The 14,212-nt window shown below is 38.2% G+C and overlaps 2 protein-coding genes across 9 annotated transcripts in view; one reads left to right on the forward strand and one right to left on the reverse strand.

Moving 5' to 3' along the window:
• Positions 1–14,212, forward strand: part of LOC309479340 (uncharacterized protein) — a gene marked incomplete at its 5' end in the record, with an annotated part of 244,765 nt that overhangs the window by 205,739 nt on the left and 24,814 nt on the right. The gene's annotated exons all lie outside the window — the stretch shown is intronic.
• Positions 1–14,212, reverse strand: part of arel1 (apoptosis resistant E3 ubiquitin protein ligase 1) — a 69,339-nt gene that overhangs the window by 54,482 nt on the left and 645 nt on the right. For 4 of the 8 annotated variants that reach the window (XR_014199204.1, XM_082143432.1, XM_082143426.1 and 1 more), the window contains exons 2-5: positions 13,707–13,806; positions 13,296–13,371; positions 12,735–12,981; positions 422–590 (exon numbers count right to left, since the gene is read on the reverse strand). Coding sequence is in view for 7 of the 8 variants with exons in the window: in XM_082143432.1 (XP_081999558.1) it covers positions 422–590; positions 12,735–12,882 (317 nt within the window). In the remaining variant the exon portion in view is untranslated. The remainder of the gene's footprint in view (positions 1–421; positions 591–12,734; positions 12,982–13,295; positions 13,372–13,706; positions 13,807–14,212) is intronic. The other 4 variants (XM_082143428.1, XM_082143429.1, XM_082143430.1 and 1 more) reach the window with 2 other exon arrangements.

A 14,212-nucleotide genomic window follows, 5' to 3' on the forward strand; every position in this document is an offset into this window, starting at 1 on the left:
TCTTAGAAATTTTAAATCAATATATTGTCTTATCTGAATGAGCAGTCAGGGTGATTTTCACATAGTTTTGGAGCAAATATTCTAGGCTATGTCATACAATTTTCAAAAGTATTGTGAAGAAATAATCAGTATGGGTTTCATGGCCTTATTTCAGTGAGAATTTTTTTTTGTATTTTCACAAACCACGCATAAATGTCATTATCTCAAAACTACAAACTTTTACATACATGCTGCTGATATATTATTGTAGCAGAGTTTGTGCTGAATACAGTGTAATCAGACTTTAGCCATGAAAATGTCACTAGTAACAGAAAAAAACACAAATGTCAGAGCATGTCAGAACACCTCCATGGCCCAGAAAACAGCTCAGACCTCAGAGGGTTAAAATACCTGTTTGGCAATAATGTGTATGTGAACTCACGTGTGATAGTAGTGCTCCAGGCTCTGGGAACAAAGCCACTCCTGGAAGGCAAAGTCTCTGAGCAGCTGCACGTGGGCCTCAGTGATCTCCCTCCAGTGATGCTTTTCCTTTACTACTTCCTCCAGTCGAGACAGCACACATAAACTCAGCTCCTCCAGAGTCTGAACATCTATACACATTCATAAACAAACAGACACAAATGGAAGCAAGATGTGACCAGGTAGACAGTTAAAGTGCTCCAACACTTTGCTCTGTGGCACATAGGTGCGGGCTGAGCGATAAAGTCAGCACAAAGTCCAAGGGCCTCATGTATACAGTGCCCTCCACTATTATTGGCACCATTGGTATACGAGCAAACGGCTGTGAAAAAATTTCTTTGCTGTCTATCCTGTTGGTCTTTCATTCAAAATATTTCATTCAATTATTTTGTTTGTTTTTACTTTTTCTTTCCATTGACCAATGATGACTACTGATTGCTAGTAGCAAACACAACTTCCACTCACATCTGATTGACAGATAAATTGCTTACTCTTATTTCAGTCTGATTTTTTCAGCAGAAATTTTGCATTCAGTTCAACAGTAATAAGTTAAAGAGGGTACATTTTATTATTCAACTGAATTTTGCATATGCGTTTGAGACAATTACGTTATGTTCTTGCCCTGTCCATGTAATAAATGCATGTCCTTTAATGAGGGTTTTTTAGCGCATCTCCTTAAGGTTATGTCATTCCTATTACCCATTTCAGGGGTGGCCAAAAATAAAATTTAAAATTAATCAGAACTACAGAAATGTATCTTCCTATTTACAAGTAAAGTATTGTGAGCCGGCTACTTACTATTTTCAGCCTCAGTTACCTATCAATTTAATAGTTAATAATTTAATAGCACTCTATACGCTGATTTCACGCAGCCGTTATTTTGAAATCGAAAGCGAGGCTCCGGTGGGAAGAAAACCGGAAGTGTCGCCTTTAATCACAGGAGAGTCGTGAATGCGATGGCGTATTGTTGTGTTTAATGACGTTGTGTCAATTCTAAAACTGTACATACATTTCTTTTATACTTTAGACTATATACAGTGAAATTCATTTATAAATAATTTTTTTTTTTTTTTATAATTCAAAAAGTAAAAAGAGAAGCAGGAATGAACTATATACATATCCTATATTGGATATTAACATCCAATAGTGTAAATCGCGGCAGCAGCTTCAAGTTGGTAGTCCAAAGGCATTGTTGTTTATCTTTACTTCCGGGGTTTTTCCCACCGGAGCCTCACTTTCGATTTCAAAATGGCAGCTGCGTGAAATCAGCGTATAAAAGCAAGTGGAAAATCAAACTAACATTCTGCCTAAAATCTCTATTTGTGTTCCATGAGAGAATTTCATACTGGCTGTACAAAATATTTTTAAATGATTTATACACGAATTATATTTTGTATAAATTATAAATTATATTATAATCCGCCATGTTGGATTTCCGATCAGCGAGTGTGGGGGTAGACACTTCCGGTTTCGCATTACAGCTGGTGCAGGGAGCCGGAGAAAGCCGAAAATGATCTCTTATAATTGATTCTATAAACAACTATCACACGAGCCAATGGCAATTAAATGCATGGATGCATAGTCAGATTAATTAATGAAATACAACTGTTCACGAAAAGAAGACTGTATTTGACTCATGCTGCATACGCATACGCAATGACAATTATGCCTACAGTAAATATAGAGTTACAACTACGATTAGAGGTGTTTGCATAAAATGCACCGTGAACATTCACACATTTGCCCTGTGATAGGCTACAATTTATCTCCATAAATACTATTTTCTCAATTCTGCGCATATATTTTCACTTACTTACATCAATTGCTCGAGCAATATTATCATCACATATTTACATTTACATTTTTAACTGTAGGTACCACAAACAATTTAATATAGCTAAGTTTGTGTATATTTTACACGTAGTAAAATACTGTATGCGCTGCTTATAAACACCAGACAGATAATGATTTATGAAACAGATGGTCTTTACAAAATAAATGCAGTAACAGAAAGCATAGAAACGCACAGGTGAAATACACTGAAAATTTGGTCGGGTTGAAGTCATCCCACCAGATCTTCTGAATCCACTCAGCCCGTACCGCAACGTCAACGGGGAATGCATGAAAGCTGACTTCTTTGTTGTAACGTGACGAAACGGTACATAACGGCACACAACAATAAAGTGCTGAGGCTGTCACCCTCTGAAAGGCAAGTCGCCTCTCTTGAATCCTAAAAACACTCATTGTGAAAAATTCTCTCTCTGGTAATGGAACTCGGTTGCTGTTGTCTCTCGCTCTCGCTCTCGCTGTCAGATCACCGGAAGATTTCCCCGTGAAGTACTGGCCCACACACTCAAGTTCGAATGTCAACGGTCGCGTGCACGGCGCGAATTAGGCCTCAAATCTGTCTTAATTTCTGAGGGCAACGCCTACATCTAAAAATCCAATCAACAACCAATGGATAGAGCCAGGTGCACGTTCTACATTCTTGAGATCACTGATTTATAAATACAGTGGCAAGAATAAGTTTGTAAACCCTTTGAATTAATCAATGCAGAAATCGGAATTTCTGCATTGATTAATCATAAAATGATTTTCATTTAACTCACAAATATAAACAAACACAATCTAATCCTTCTAAACTAGTAACACAAAATGGAGTGGGAGGCATTACTGTTAGTTGCGCTAAAAATGACCTAACCAGCCATCGTTCCCGGAGCTGATTCTTAAAGGAGAACTCCGGTCAATTTTAACATCTTGTACACAGCCACGTCCAAGTGATCTGAGAGCGCGGGCGGGTATAGATATATATAATAGAAGTCGCCTTGGCTACTGCAGTTCATTGGAACGAAACCGTAGCCAATGCGACATCTAGTGTATATATCTATACCCGCCCGCGCTCTCAGATCACTTGGACGTGGCTGTGTACAAGAGGTAAAAACGATATAAATACTGTTCGTTTTCTCACACAAACCGCTCGTTTTGTGTCTTGGGCCATCAATGTGTACTTACGCTGGGGAATTGTTTAATTTGGACGATGGGGAAGAGTTGGCCTATAGCCACTGACAAAAAGTTAGTTTTATAAGGCTGCACTTTTAAATTTGCTTGCATTATATTTGAATAGCAGTGGTCTCCAACGTGGTGCCTGTGAGTTGCCCGCTAAACACATTCTATAAATAGCTCCAACTTGCCGTCGGGGTTCCAGACTTCGAATAAATGGTATAATTTTGCGACCTTTTCAACTAAACGTTTCAATTTGAACTTTTGCCTCTACAAAATTACACAACTCTCTTCGATTATACGCTGTCATTTGCGTTGCGTATGAAAAACATCAAATGGCAAACGCTCAAAAAGCGGAACAAAACTTGTTTGATCTGAGCAGAGCATTATCAGCTCGGCCCAAAAAACAGCGATCGCGGACAAAGCAGCTGTGCGGGCTGATCTCGATCACGCGAACATTAGGGCTATTACACAGAGCTGTGTGATCCACTGAGAAGCATTTCAATTCAGCACAGAATTGTCTATCTCTATTATAAACCCACAAATGACTATGTGATTTAAGCTTGTAAAAAGCCAGATGAAACAGCGCTGATATTCTCAACATATTGACGCAAAAAAACAAACAAACAGGCGAAACATTGTTCCGAGAACAAACCAGTTAGAAGACATTTCACACCAAAACTTATGAATTAACTTTAGTAAAACAAACTTTTTTGGCAGAAATGTGCCTGTATTCATATTAAAAATGCTGTTATGTGAATATAGTCATGTATTAAATGTAGCCTAATGCAGTAATGTTTTGTTTAGAAGTTATGGCAGTTTATTTTTTTTATATTTATACTAAATGTTTGGGCTACTGTTTTTGATAACACATACAATAGGTTTATAGAAAATCAACAACAAAAAATCAATAAATATTTTCATAATTTTTCAGGAATAGTTTTTTTTTTTTTTTTTTACGCTTGTAAGTCTGAACCAGAATATCAATATATTTTATTATTTCCCATATGATGGTGAAAAGTAAAAAAGCTTCACCATGTTATGTATAATAAATATTGGAGTATAACAAAAAAAATAAAAATTCTTCTAGATTATTTTATCCCTTGAGGTAGCCCTCGCACACAAAAAGGTTGGACTCTGGTATATAGTAACTATATGTTTTATAATTACAAGTTTGTGTAATTTGGGGTTACTGTATCACTCTCAGAAAAAAAGGTACGAAAGCTGTCACTGGGGCTGTACCTTTTTAAAAGGTACATTTTTGTACCTAAAGGGTGCATAGGCCTATTGGTACCTTAATGGTACATATTAGTACAGTGACATTTCATTATTTGTATTTTATGGCATTGTACATTTTTTGTTTTTATTTGAAAGGTCCCGTTCTGCGTGATCCCATGTTTCAAACTTTAGTTAGTGTGTAATGTTGCTGTTAGAGCATAAATAATATCTGTAAAATTATAAAGCTCAAAGTTCAATGCCAAGCGAGATATTTTATTTAACAGAAGTTGACTACAAAAAACGGCTCGATTGGACTACATCCCTCTACTTCCTTCTTTAATGATGTCACTAGAACCGTTTCTTGACTAACCTAATGCTCCCTCAACTCTACTGGCTACTTGCGCACTTCTTATAACTTAGGCTACTGTGTTTACTCAGCTCTTACGGTGATTTTCTGAAGTAAAACTGACGCTTCATCTTTTGTGTGATGTACAATAAACTTTATTAAACTCATCAGTACATGTTTGATCATCATTCAGACAGCAGACTTGTAGGCTATTAATAAATAATGGATACATAGCCTACAAGCAGATGACAAATACGTTATAATAACCGTAATTAAACTACTAAACCATACCTGTTTCATCTCTATACAGCACTCTGACTCTGTAGGCATTATTGTCCGACTCGAAATGAACACCGTTACTGAGAGTTTCGGATATTATCATCATTCCGTGAGATGAATTTTTCCTGACAGACTGAGCGCGAGCTCATGAAGCTCCGCCCCCTGTGTCGTCCAGCAGCAGCTCATTTGCATTTAAAGGGCACACACTGAAACAGCTCGTTTTTCTGAGCCGCAAAAAATGTCAATTTAAACATGCTGTAAAAAATGATCTGTTGGGTATTTTGAGCTCAAACTTCACATACACACTCTGGGGACATCAGAGACTTATTTTACATCTTGTGAAAAGGGGCATAAAACGGGACCTTGAAGGCTGAGGCTTCATTAATAAACACAACCCCAATTATCATCATTTGTTTTGAGATGTTACTTGCTGTGAATAGCTTGTCTGAATAGCTACAGTATTGTGGCATATAGTATCAGGACATCCTGGCTAGTGTCTCTCGCACACGGCTAGAGGCGAATGGCCGGATGATGGGCCTATTTGGGAGAAAGCCCCAGTCTGTCCCTGACCCAGGGACATGCCCTGTGTTAGTTATTTTATAATTTCTGCTGGGCCACTTGGACAGCAGGCGCTCGCCTTCTACACTTAAGGTGTATGTGGCTGCCAACCGCATCATTTAATGCTCAGGTGGACCAATGCTCGGTCGGGAGTCATAATTTAGCAACGGCTTTTTGATGGGAAGGGAAGCGGTTAATTCCCCCTCATCTTTCTATGATGCCTATTTGGGACTTGGCATTAGTTCTGAGGGCACTTTCCCAGCTGTGAGTGCTCTCGTTGAAGACAGCGCTCTGGCTTGCTTTAGCGTATTGAAAGAATGTGGGAGACCTGCAAATGCTGTTTATTAACCCCACTTGTCTGGAGTTCGGACAGAATGACTGTGTAGTCAGGCTGAAGCCGAGGCGTGGCTATGTCCCTAAGGTGCTTACAACACCTTTCAAAGTCCAAGATATAATACTGCAAGAGTTTCCCCTGGAGGGGTCGCGATGGAGGCCACGACTGCTTCACTGCTGTGTCCTGTATACACGTTGTGCGTTTATATTGAGCGCTCCAGCCAGTTTCATCTGTCATAGCAGCTCTTCACTTGTTTTGGAGGCAGTACCAAGGGTATGCCAGTTTTGAAACAGAGATTATCTCACTGCATTGTGGAGGCGATTGAATTAGCTCACGCTTTGCAAGGTGAAACTTTCCAAAATGGGGTTCAGCCCTAGTCTGGCTATCACCAGACCAAGCTCAATCTTTTAAGATTGGATAGTCCTTCAACCAATCAGACCAACGATCCGGGTGAAGTACTTTGCAGAGCGACGCGAAAACTCCAGGCAGGAAATGTGTAACCAAACGTGTTGATCAGCAGTTTGCAGAGGCAGCAATGGAATCGAGCGATTTTTGCAGGTTGTGCAAAAAAAACAACATGAAAGTTAATGGTATTTACACCCACTTGAGCGATTTGTTTGCTAAAAAGAAGCCATTGAGCATTGTCGAGAAGTTAAGGCGAGACACTACAGGTGAATAGGGTAAAATTTTTAACTAGCAGATATCACCATGAAACTTTCCCAGTTGATTACCTACATTAAGATGAGAAAAAAATGTATTATAAGTTTTCTGTAATTTAATGTTTAAATATGCAAATTAGGCTGAGTATTGGATAAAGCCAGGTTAAAAATAATTTTTTCATTGTGTTCACATATTAGATGGGAAAAAAATACAGAGGGATTCATGGATATCTACTTTTGTTATCCTGTAAATCAGAATATACTGTCAATAGCCTTAAAAAAATTATTTTCGCCATGTTTTTTGGAATAAAATGTTATATAAATCAGGCTAGGAATAATATATTTACAAATCCCTCTGTAAATGTCTTCATAATATAACTAGGTACAAGACTGGAAAGTTTGGTGTATATAGGTGCTACTGAAGTGGAGATTTCGGACTTGGAGTATGAGAGAAAAGTCATTTTGAGAAAACGTGCTTTAAAGATTTATCATCAGCCAATGAGATTGCGCATTCAGCCCTTTTACTTTCACGATTGGTTGCTGATAAAAAGGAAATGACCATATTTGGATCTGACAGCAATGTACAGGAGAGAGAGAGAGCTTTCCAGCGGTGCATGTGATGACAGGGTGCCGGCAGCGATCGCGGAGCAGCATGTTGATTAAGAACGGCAACTTTTGTTGAATTTATGAGAAATCTACAGACGCAAATAGACAAAGTGTAATAAAATAAAGACCTAAATGTGTATTTCCAAGTCTGAAAGAAGACATGTTATTGAAGACAAATATCCAAAAATCTAAAAATTGACCAGTAAAAAAACCCGATGTTTTTGCCTGCCGTGTCTCGCCTTAAAAGAAATTGGACAGAGCCGTGACGGAATTGGATTGGATTAAACCCGCCAATAGCGCTCCAGGTGGATAAGCCAGTTTGTGATTGGTTCCCAAAAGTTTGCAAAGGAAGCAGGATAGAAATAGGTTTCCAGCCTGAGCTGCAGGGCGAAATCAAATCGCCGGCAGATCAGGCTGGGTTTACCCAGTCTAGTTCAGGCCCACTCCACTAGTGGAATGCAGTTTTTGCCACTCTACAGATAAAGCGTTGTCGGGAAAATTCGGTTCGCATATCAAAGTGATAAAATGTTTATCACCAAAGTGATAAAATTCTGTATCAAAAATGTTAAGGCCAGACAAGTCGTTTTTTAAGGCTTGGTTTGTAGGGAATTACAAACCTGCGCACATATATTCAAATGCGCATACGAATAGACTGAACTCGTAATACGCATATGCACGCCATCAGTGTTCTCACAGGTTCCGCGTTTAAAGTCTGTGTAGAGTTTCCTGTTAAAACGGTGTTGTGTTAGCGTCCCCTAAGTTAATAACTAATGATCGTTGCGACGGAAGTGAATCAATCAAATTAACTTTAGCTGGAAAATAACTATTCAAGAACTGCTATAAAGCCAAAACAATCTCTGTTACTTTAAACTATCCTTGTATCTCTGTAAAGCCGCTTTGGAACAATCTACATGGTTAAAAACGCTAAATAAATAAGGATGAGTTGACTTGACTTGAATGCCGCCCTTGTTGGCTTGGACAAGAGGTATGTCTATACAAGATATTTGATTTGCCACAGGTTTATCTTCTCAGAATACCTTTGCTAGGTTTTACGATCAAGAAATCCCTTCTTTTGCACTGCATGTATTGTCTGTGCAAGGACATTCGAACCAAGCGGCCATTGGCTCACCACGTATGCCTAGGGGCTTTCGCACCAAAGGAACCTTTCATAGTTCATAGAACTAGAGATGCACCGATTGATTGGCTGGTGATCGGAATTGGCCGATTTTCACGTGATCGGCCGTGACCGGCGACCGACCGATCAGTCTGACAAAAGCCGGTCAAGTGCACTCGGGCGCCGCATGATTAACATCGCGCAACATCAGCATCACACGTGCACACGGAACTCACATGTAGGAAACCTCGTGAATTACGTCCGTTCATTTTTTTCGGCGTGCATGTTAATCAATAAGTGCATTCACAACGGGAGCAGGAGCAGCGCGTGAGCGTCAAGCAGGAGCGTCGCGAGCAGTAGCGCGTGTTTCGGCGCGGAGTCTATTTGATGCACTGCTCACGCTCAATTAAAGGGAAAGCACACATTTCATGGACAAAATAGCCTAAATAGGGTTTCACAAAAAAGTGCCCAAAATGCACAGAATTTGCGTGTTTTAACAATAACTTGAGTAGGCTATGTCAGAAAAGAAAACGAAGACTAATATTTATAGAAAATTTACCCATTTAAACTTGTTTTATGATTCAGTTTTTACAAGTGATTGCAATAGGCCTGTGTGTGTGTGCTTTGAGAAATATCTTTATACTGCAAGGCTATATTTATTTTATTTTTTATTTATATATTATTTTATTGCCATTCCCTGTTTTCATACAGACGTTTAGTTTGCTAAATACATATATATAAAAAATGATTGGATATTGAATGTGAAAAGGAAATGGTTCTTCCATAACACTGCACTTTAGATGTGTGTGAATTACCCACACCTGGAGTAATTTATATAGTTCTATTTTATAGCGTTTATCTGTTCAAAAAAATATGTACTATGCAAACTGTAAAATGTTCTATTACAGAAAAGATATAAAATAAATATTTGTGTGTGCTGTAAAGTGGTTAGAAAAAATGAAATCGGAATCGGCTAAAATCGGTATCGGCAGGTCAAACTTAATGAAAAATCGGAAATCGGAATCGGCCCAGAAAATTGTAATCGGTGCATCTCTACATAGAACTATTGGCGGAAGTACCCGGATTTTGGCGTAATCGCACCACAGGAACTAGGAACGATTTTAGTTCTAGGAACTCCTTTTGGAGGAACTAATTTAGCTCCTACTTCAGAGTATGGTCTAAACCAGCACTATAGGAACTACCAGTGACGTCAGTGTACGCTGATTGGCCGAACACACGCGAAACACCAGCACCTGCCATTTTTTAAAAGTTGTGTAAACACACAGATTACAGCCTATATATTTACTCCAGAAATTAACTCTATGAACATGGAAAACAGTGACCTCTTAACCTTTACGCTGAGGAGCAAATCCAACACAACTTTGAGGGGACCAAGCGAAACATGATTATGTATTTCTGCTCAGCTAGCAACACTGGCCATCAGCCAAATGGCATACGCTAATAACTTTTCATTACTGTACAATAACGCATCTAAAAGCTGTCAATCAACTCTCAGACAACAGAAGAAGATACACTTTGTCTCACACCAGAGCATTTGAGCGGAGTGGTAATATTTCCTCCAGAGCGGAGAGCGCCTTTCTGAAGATTACGCTCCGCTTGCTCATTCTGCTCAGGACTGCTCGCTCAACCCAGAATGCCCTTTGTGACATGCTGGTTCGAAAATATGTAAAAACAAGTAGGCTAGGGCTGCCCGTGCATGACTATGGTTTTTTTCTAGTCGACTAGTAGTTGTTAATTTAAGCAATTAGTCTAATTGCATATTTATATTAATTTAATTACTTAAATATGAAGGCCTATGGGAGAGAATACTAAACTATAATTAGCGTTTTCATGATATATTGCCTATTCCGCATCTCAAGCGCACACATAAAGCTTGCCACAAAGAACCAGCAAAAGTAATGATTATGCATGAGAAATTTTAATTGTTTATTAATAAACTATTGTTTTCTGTGTCAGTGTAGGCTGCAAAGATAAAGTTGACGATGCTGACTCGCCATCTTCGCAGTGAATGCACACTTGCTACGAATTAACCTACATAAGCAGAGAGTAGCCCGTTTCTTTTCGTTTTGAATTGTTTTGTTTAAAAGTAGACATTTTAAGCTTTCTATAGATATATTTTTCAGGTCTGTGAGGCAAGTTTAGACCATATTACGTTAGGTAACGAGAGACGTTTGCGTGATGCATTCGTTGCAGACGTGCACGTTTATGCATTTGTTAGCCAGCTAAGCTGCATATTTAAAGCTAGTGGTGTTATAATGCCAATTATGTTCATGCAGCAGAGAAAAAGGTATAAACAAATCAGGAACGCATCTGATTTCATCTTTTTTTATCTCATTGTAATAAGGAACAAAAATATGACCAAATAGATTTGACATGCATTAAGATTTGACTACATTAAGAAATGTAAATTGTAGTTGTAAAAGTAATGAGTTGAAAATAATCTTTTTAAATCTCTCATTGTACATTGCTATTCTTGTTATGGTGGTGCTTATTTTATATACTTTTTCCGATTTATTGCATAACGGACACCTGTTTCACACAAATAAAAATGTAGTGTTATTTCAAGTGTTTTTGATTCATTTTGGATGTATCTATTTTTATGTTTTTGGAAGTGTTACTTTTTGGTTCAGTTTGGATATCTTTTATTTACTTTAATATTTATTAATGCAGTTAATACAAGTAACAAGGGAATAAAAGACAAGGATCACGCCCTAAATAAATATACTGCTCTCTACATAAGTCTTACAGGATGTACAGTTTATGGCCATGACATGGTGCTGAAACAAATATGAGTGGGAGTGTTTGAAAGCAGGTACCAGATTGACCAGGTATTTTGTACCGGAATTGCAGAAAGGATGATATCATTAAATTTCAACTGACACCTATCAACTTGGTACCAGAGTATCAGTACTTTTGACAACAATCAGAACTAAATAAAACAAGCTGTGTGATTGCTCCCCGCCTTATACCATATCAAAAAGATTAGTTAGCAAGTTACTGAATTAATGGCCCTCCCCAAATGGCACACTTCATATGCACTTTCAGTCTCGTGGACTAACAATGGCTGCCATGCACACGCGTGTCCGTTAAGTCCAGTAGGGTGTCCCATTTTGTCATTATAGGTTTCAGAAGGGTGTTCGCGAGTGCCCCCTTTGCGGTCGATATGCGCCCTCGATTTGCACTTTTGCAGAGTCTGCACTGAGGCGAGCTCCGCAGCAGACTTTTTCCCGACAGTCAAATCGGTGTTGCGTCACGAAAGTGCGGACTCAGAGGAAGACCGCGAGTGTTTAGTGTGCCATTTGGGACAGGGCAAATGTAAACAAGGTTAGGTTTAGGTTACCCTAGATTTGTAATTTCTTATTTCTTTATTAAAGTATTTTTTTCAGCGACAACCGATCATATGTTCATTAATAGTTTTTTTGTTGTTGCTTACTCTCGCTTAGAACAAATCCGACCAACTATTAAAGGGATAGTTCGGCCAAAATTTTTTATTAGCTCATGATTTTCTCACCCTCAAGTCATCCTAGGTGTTTTTGACATTCTTCTTTCAGATAAATACAATCCGAGTTATATTAAAAAATGTCCTGGCTCTTCCAAGCTTTATAATGACAGTGAATGGCTGTTTCTGTTTTGAAGTCCATAAAAGTGCATCTTAATATAACTCCGATTGTATTCGTCTGAAATAAGAATGTCATATACACCTGGGATGACTTGAGGTTGAGTAAAACATGGGCTAATAAAAAATTTTGGCTGAACATTTTTGGGTGAACTATCCCTTTAAATGTCTTAATTGTAAAAATAAATAAATAAAAAAGCTCAGACGTGTGTATGAGTCACTGTGTCACTGATATATGTGCTAGAAAACACTAAAAACATTATATGGCTAGATCTTAATCCGGAGGATCACTTATGTCATCGTTATACATCATCATCGACCAGTCCTAAAACATGCTATATGGTAAAGCACTAAGGCATTATAGACATAACAATATGCATTTATGTAAAGCTGCTTTGACACAATGTGTATTGTGAAATAAATTTGACTCGACTTGAAATATGACCAGGACATAATATATAATATATAATCACCCACATGCTCTCAAGAACAAAAAGTGTTTGTTTTTAAAGCATTTAACTAACCTTCAAACAAATACTTGTATTCGGATAGGCTGTGTCCCAGGAGCCATTCTTCAATCTGACTTTCCTTGCCTTTCTTCCAGCGCACCTCCCAGAACAAAACCCACAAGACTGAACAGAAGAAGAAGGTCAGCAAAAAGAGGCGGTCCATCAGACCATGTTCAGCCTCCGCTCAGACCTCTGTGAGCTCAGAGTCTGCCTTGACTTCTGCTGTCCTATCTGGTCCTGACCATCTCTCCCATGTCTTCTCCTACCGGGAAAAAGGACAGGATACATACAATTCAGGCTTTGTGAACGATATTCGATTGAAATGTGCAAACATGAGCAAAGCATTCAGCAAGTATTGGAACCATTAGATTTTTTTTTCATATTTCGTTATACTGCAAACTTCTGCTAAAATGCTTTAAATATTTTTTATTCACATCAATGTATAGGCCTACTCCATATGCCACGAAGACAAAGCAAAAAACTGATTTCTTATAACTTTGCAAATTTTACATTTTCAAAAAAAAAAAAAAAGAAATATTACAATAACTCTCCTAACTCAGTACTACGTTGAAGCACCTTTGGCAGCGATTAAAGCCTCAAGTCTTTTTGGGTATGATGTGACAAGCTCTGCACGCCTGGATTTAGGGATTTTCTGTGGAACACAAAAAAAGGATATTTTGAAGAACGTTGGGAACTAAACAACATTGGAGTCCATTGACTTCCATTGTATGAAAAAAAAAAAAAAAAAAACAGACACTTCTCAAAACATCTTCTTACAGTTTTGGAATGACATGAGGGTGAGTAAATGATGACATTTTCTTTTTTGGATGAACTATCACTTTAAAGATATCTCTGTATTTTGCTATGTTCAGTTTTTCTTCTACCAGTACCCCATTCTGCCATAAAACTCAGATTGTTGAAGTGTTGCAGTGATGGTTATCCTTCTGAAAGTTTCTCCCATCTCCATACATGACCAACTGGACTCACCTATCTTAAGGTTTGGCTGGGCAGCCAGCTCTAGGAAGAGTCCTGGTTGTTTCAAAATTCTTTCATTTCAGAATTATGAAGGCCACTGTGCACTGGGAACCTTCAATGTGGTAAAAAAAACAAAACAATGTTTTGTATCCTTCTAAAGATCTGTGCCTCGACACAATTCTGCATCTGAGCTCTGCAGGCAGTTCATTTGACCTCATGGCATAGTTTTTGCTCTGGTATGCCTTTTCAGTTTTTCTTTTAAATAAATTTGCAAAGTTATCACATCACAGATCTGATTTTTGCTTTGTAATTATGGGGTATAAAGTGTAGACTGAAGCGGAAAAATAAAGCAATTCAGCATAACAATGTAGAGAGAAAAAATGAAGAGGTCTGACTACTTTCTGAAAGCAGTGAAGTTGTTACAGGAGTTGGGAAACAGGACTGTGATCTAGACATTTGAAAAAAGCACACTGCAACTCAACTAAAAGATTTAAAGGGATAATTATTATTTTGTGTTG

Source organism: Leuciscus leuciscus (genome assembly GCF_965113295.1).
Source record: "Leuciscus leuciscus genome assembly, chromosome: 17".
In the NCBI taxonomy this organism is placed as follows: Eukaryota; Metazoa; Chordata; class Actinopteri; order Cypriniformes; family Leuciscidae; genus Leuciscus; species Leuciscus leuciscus.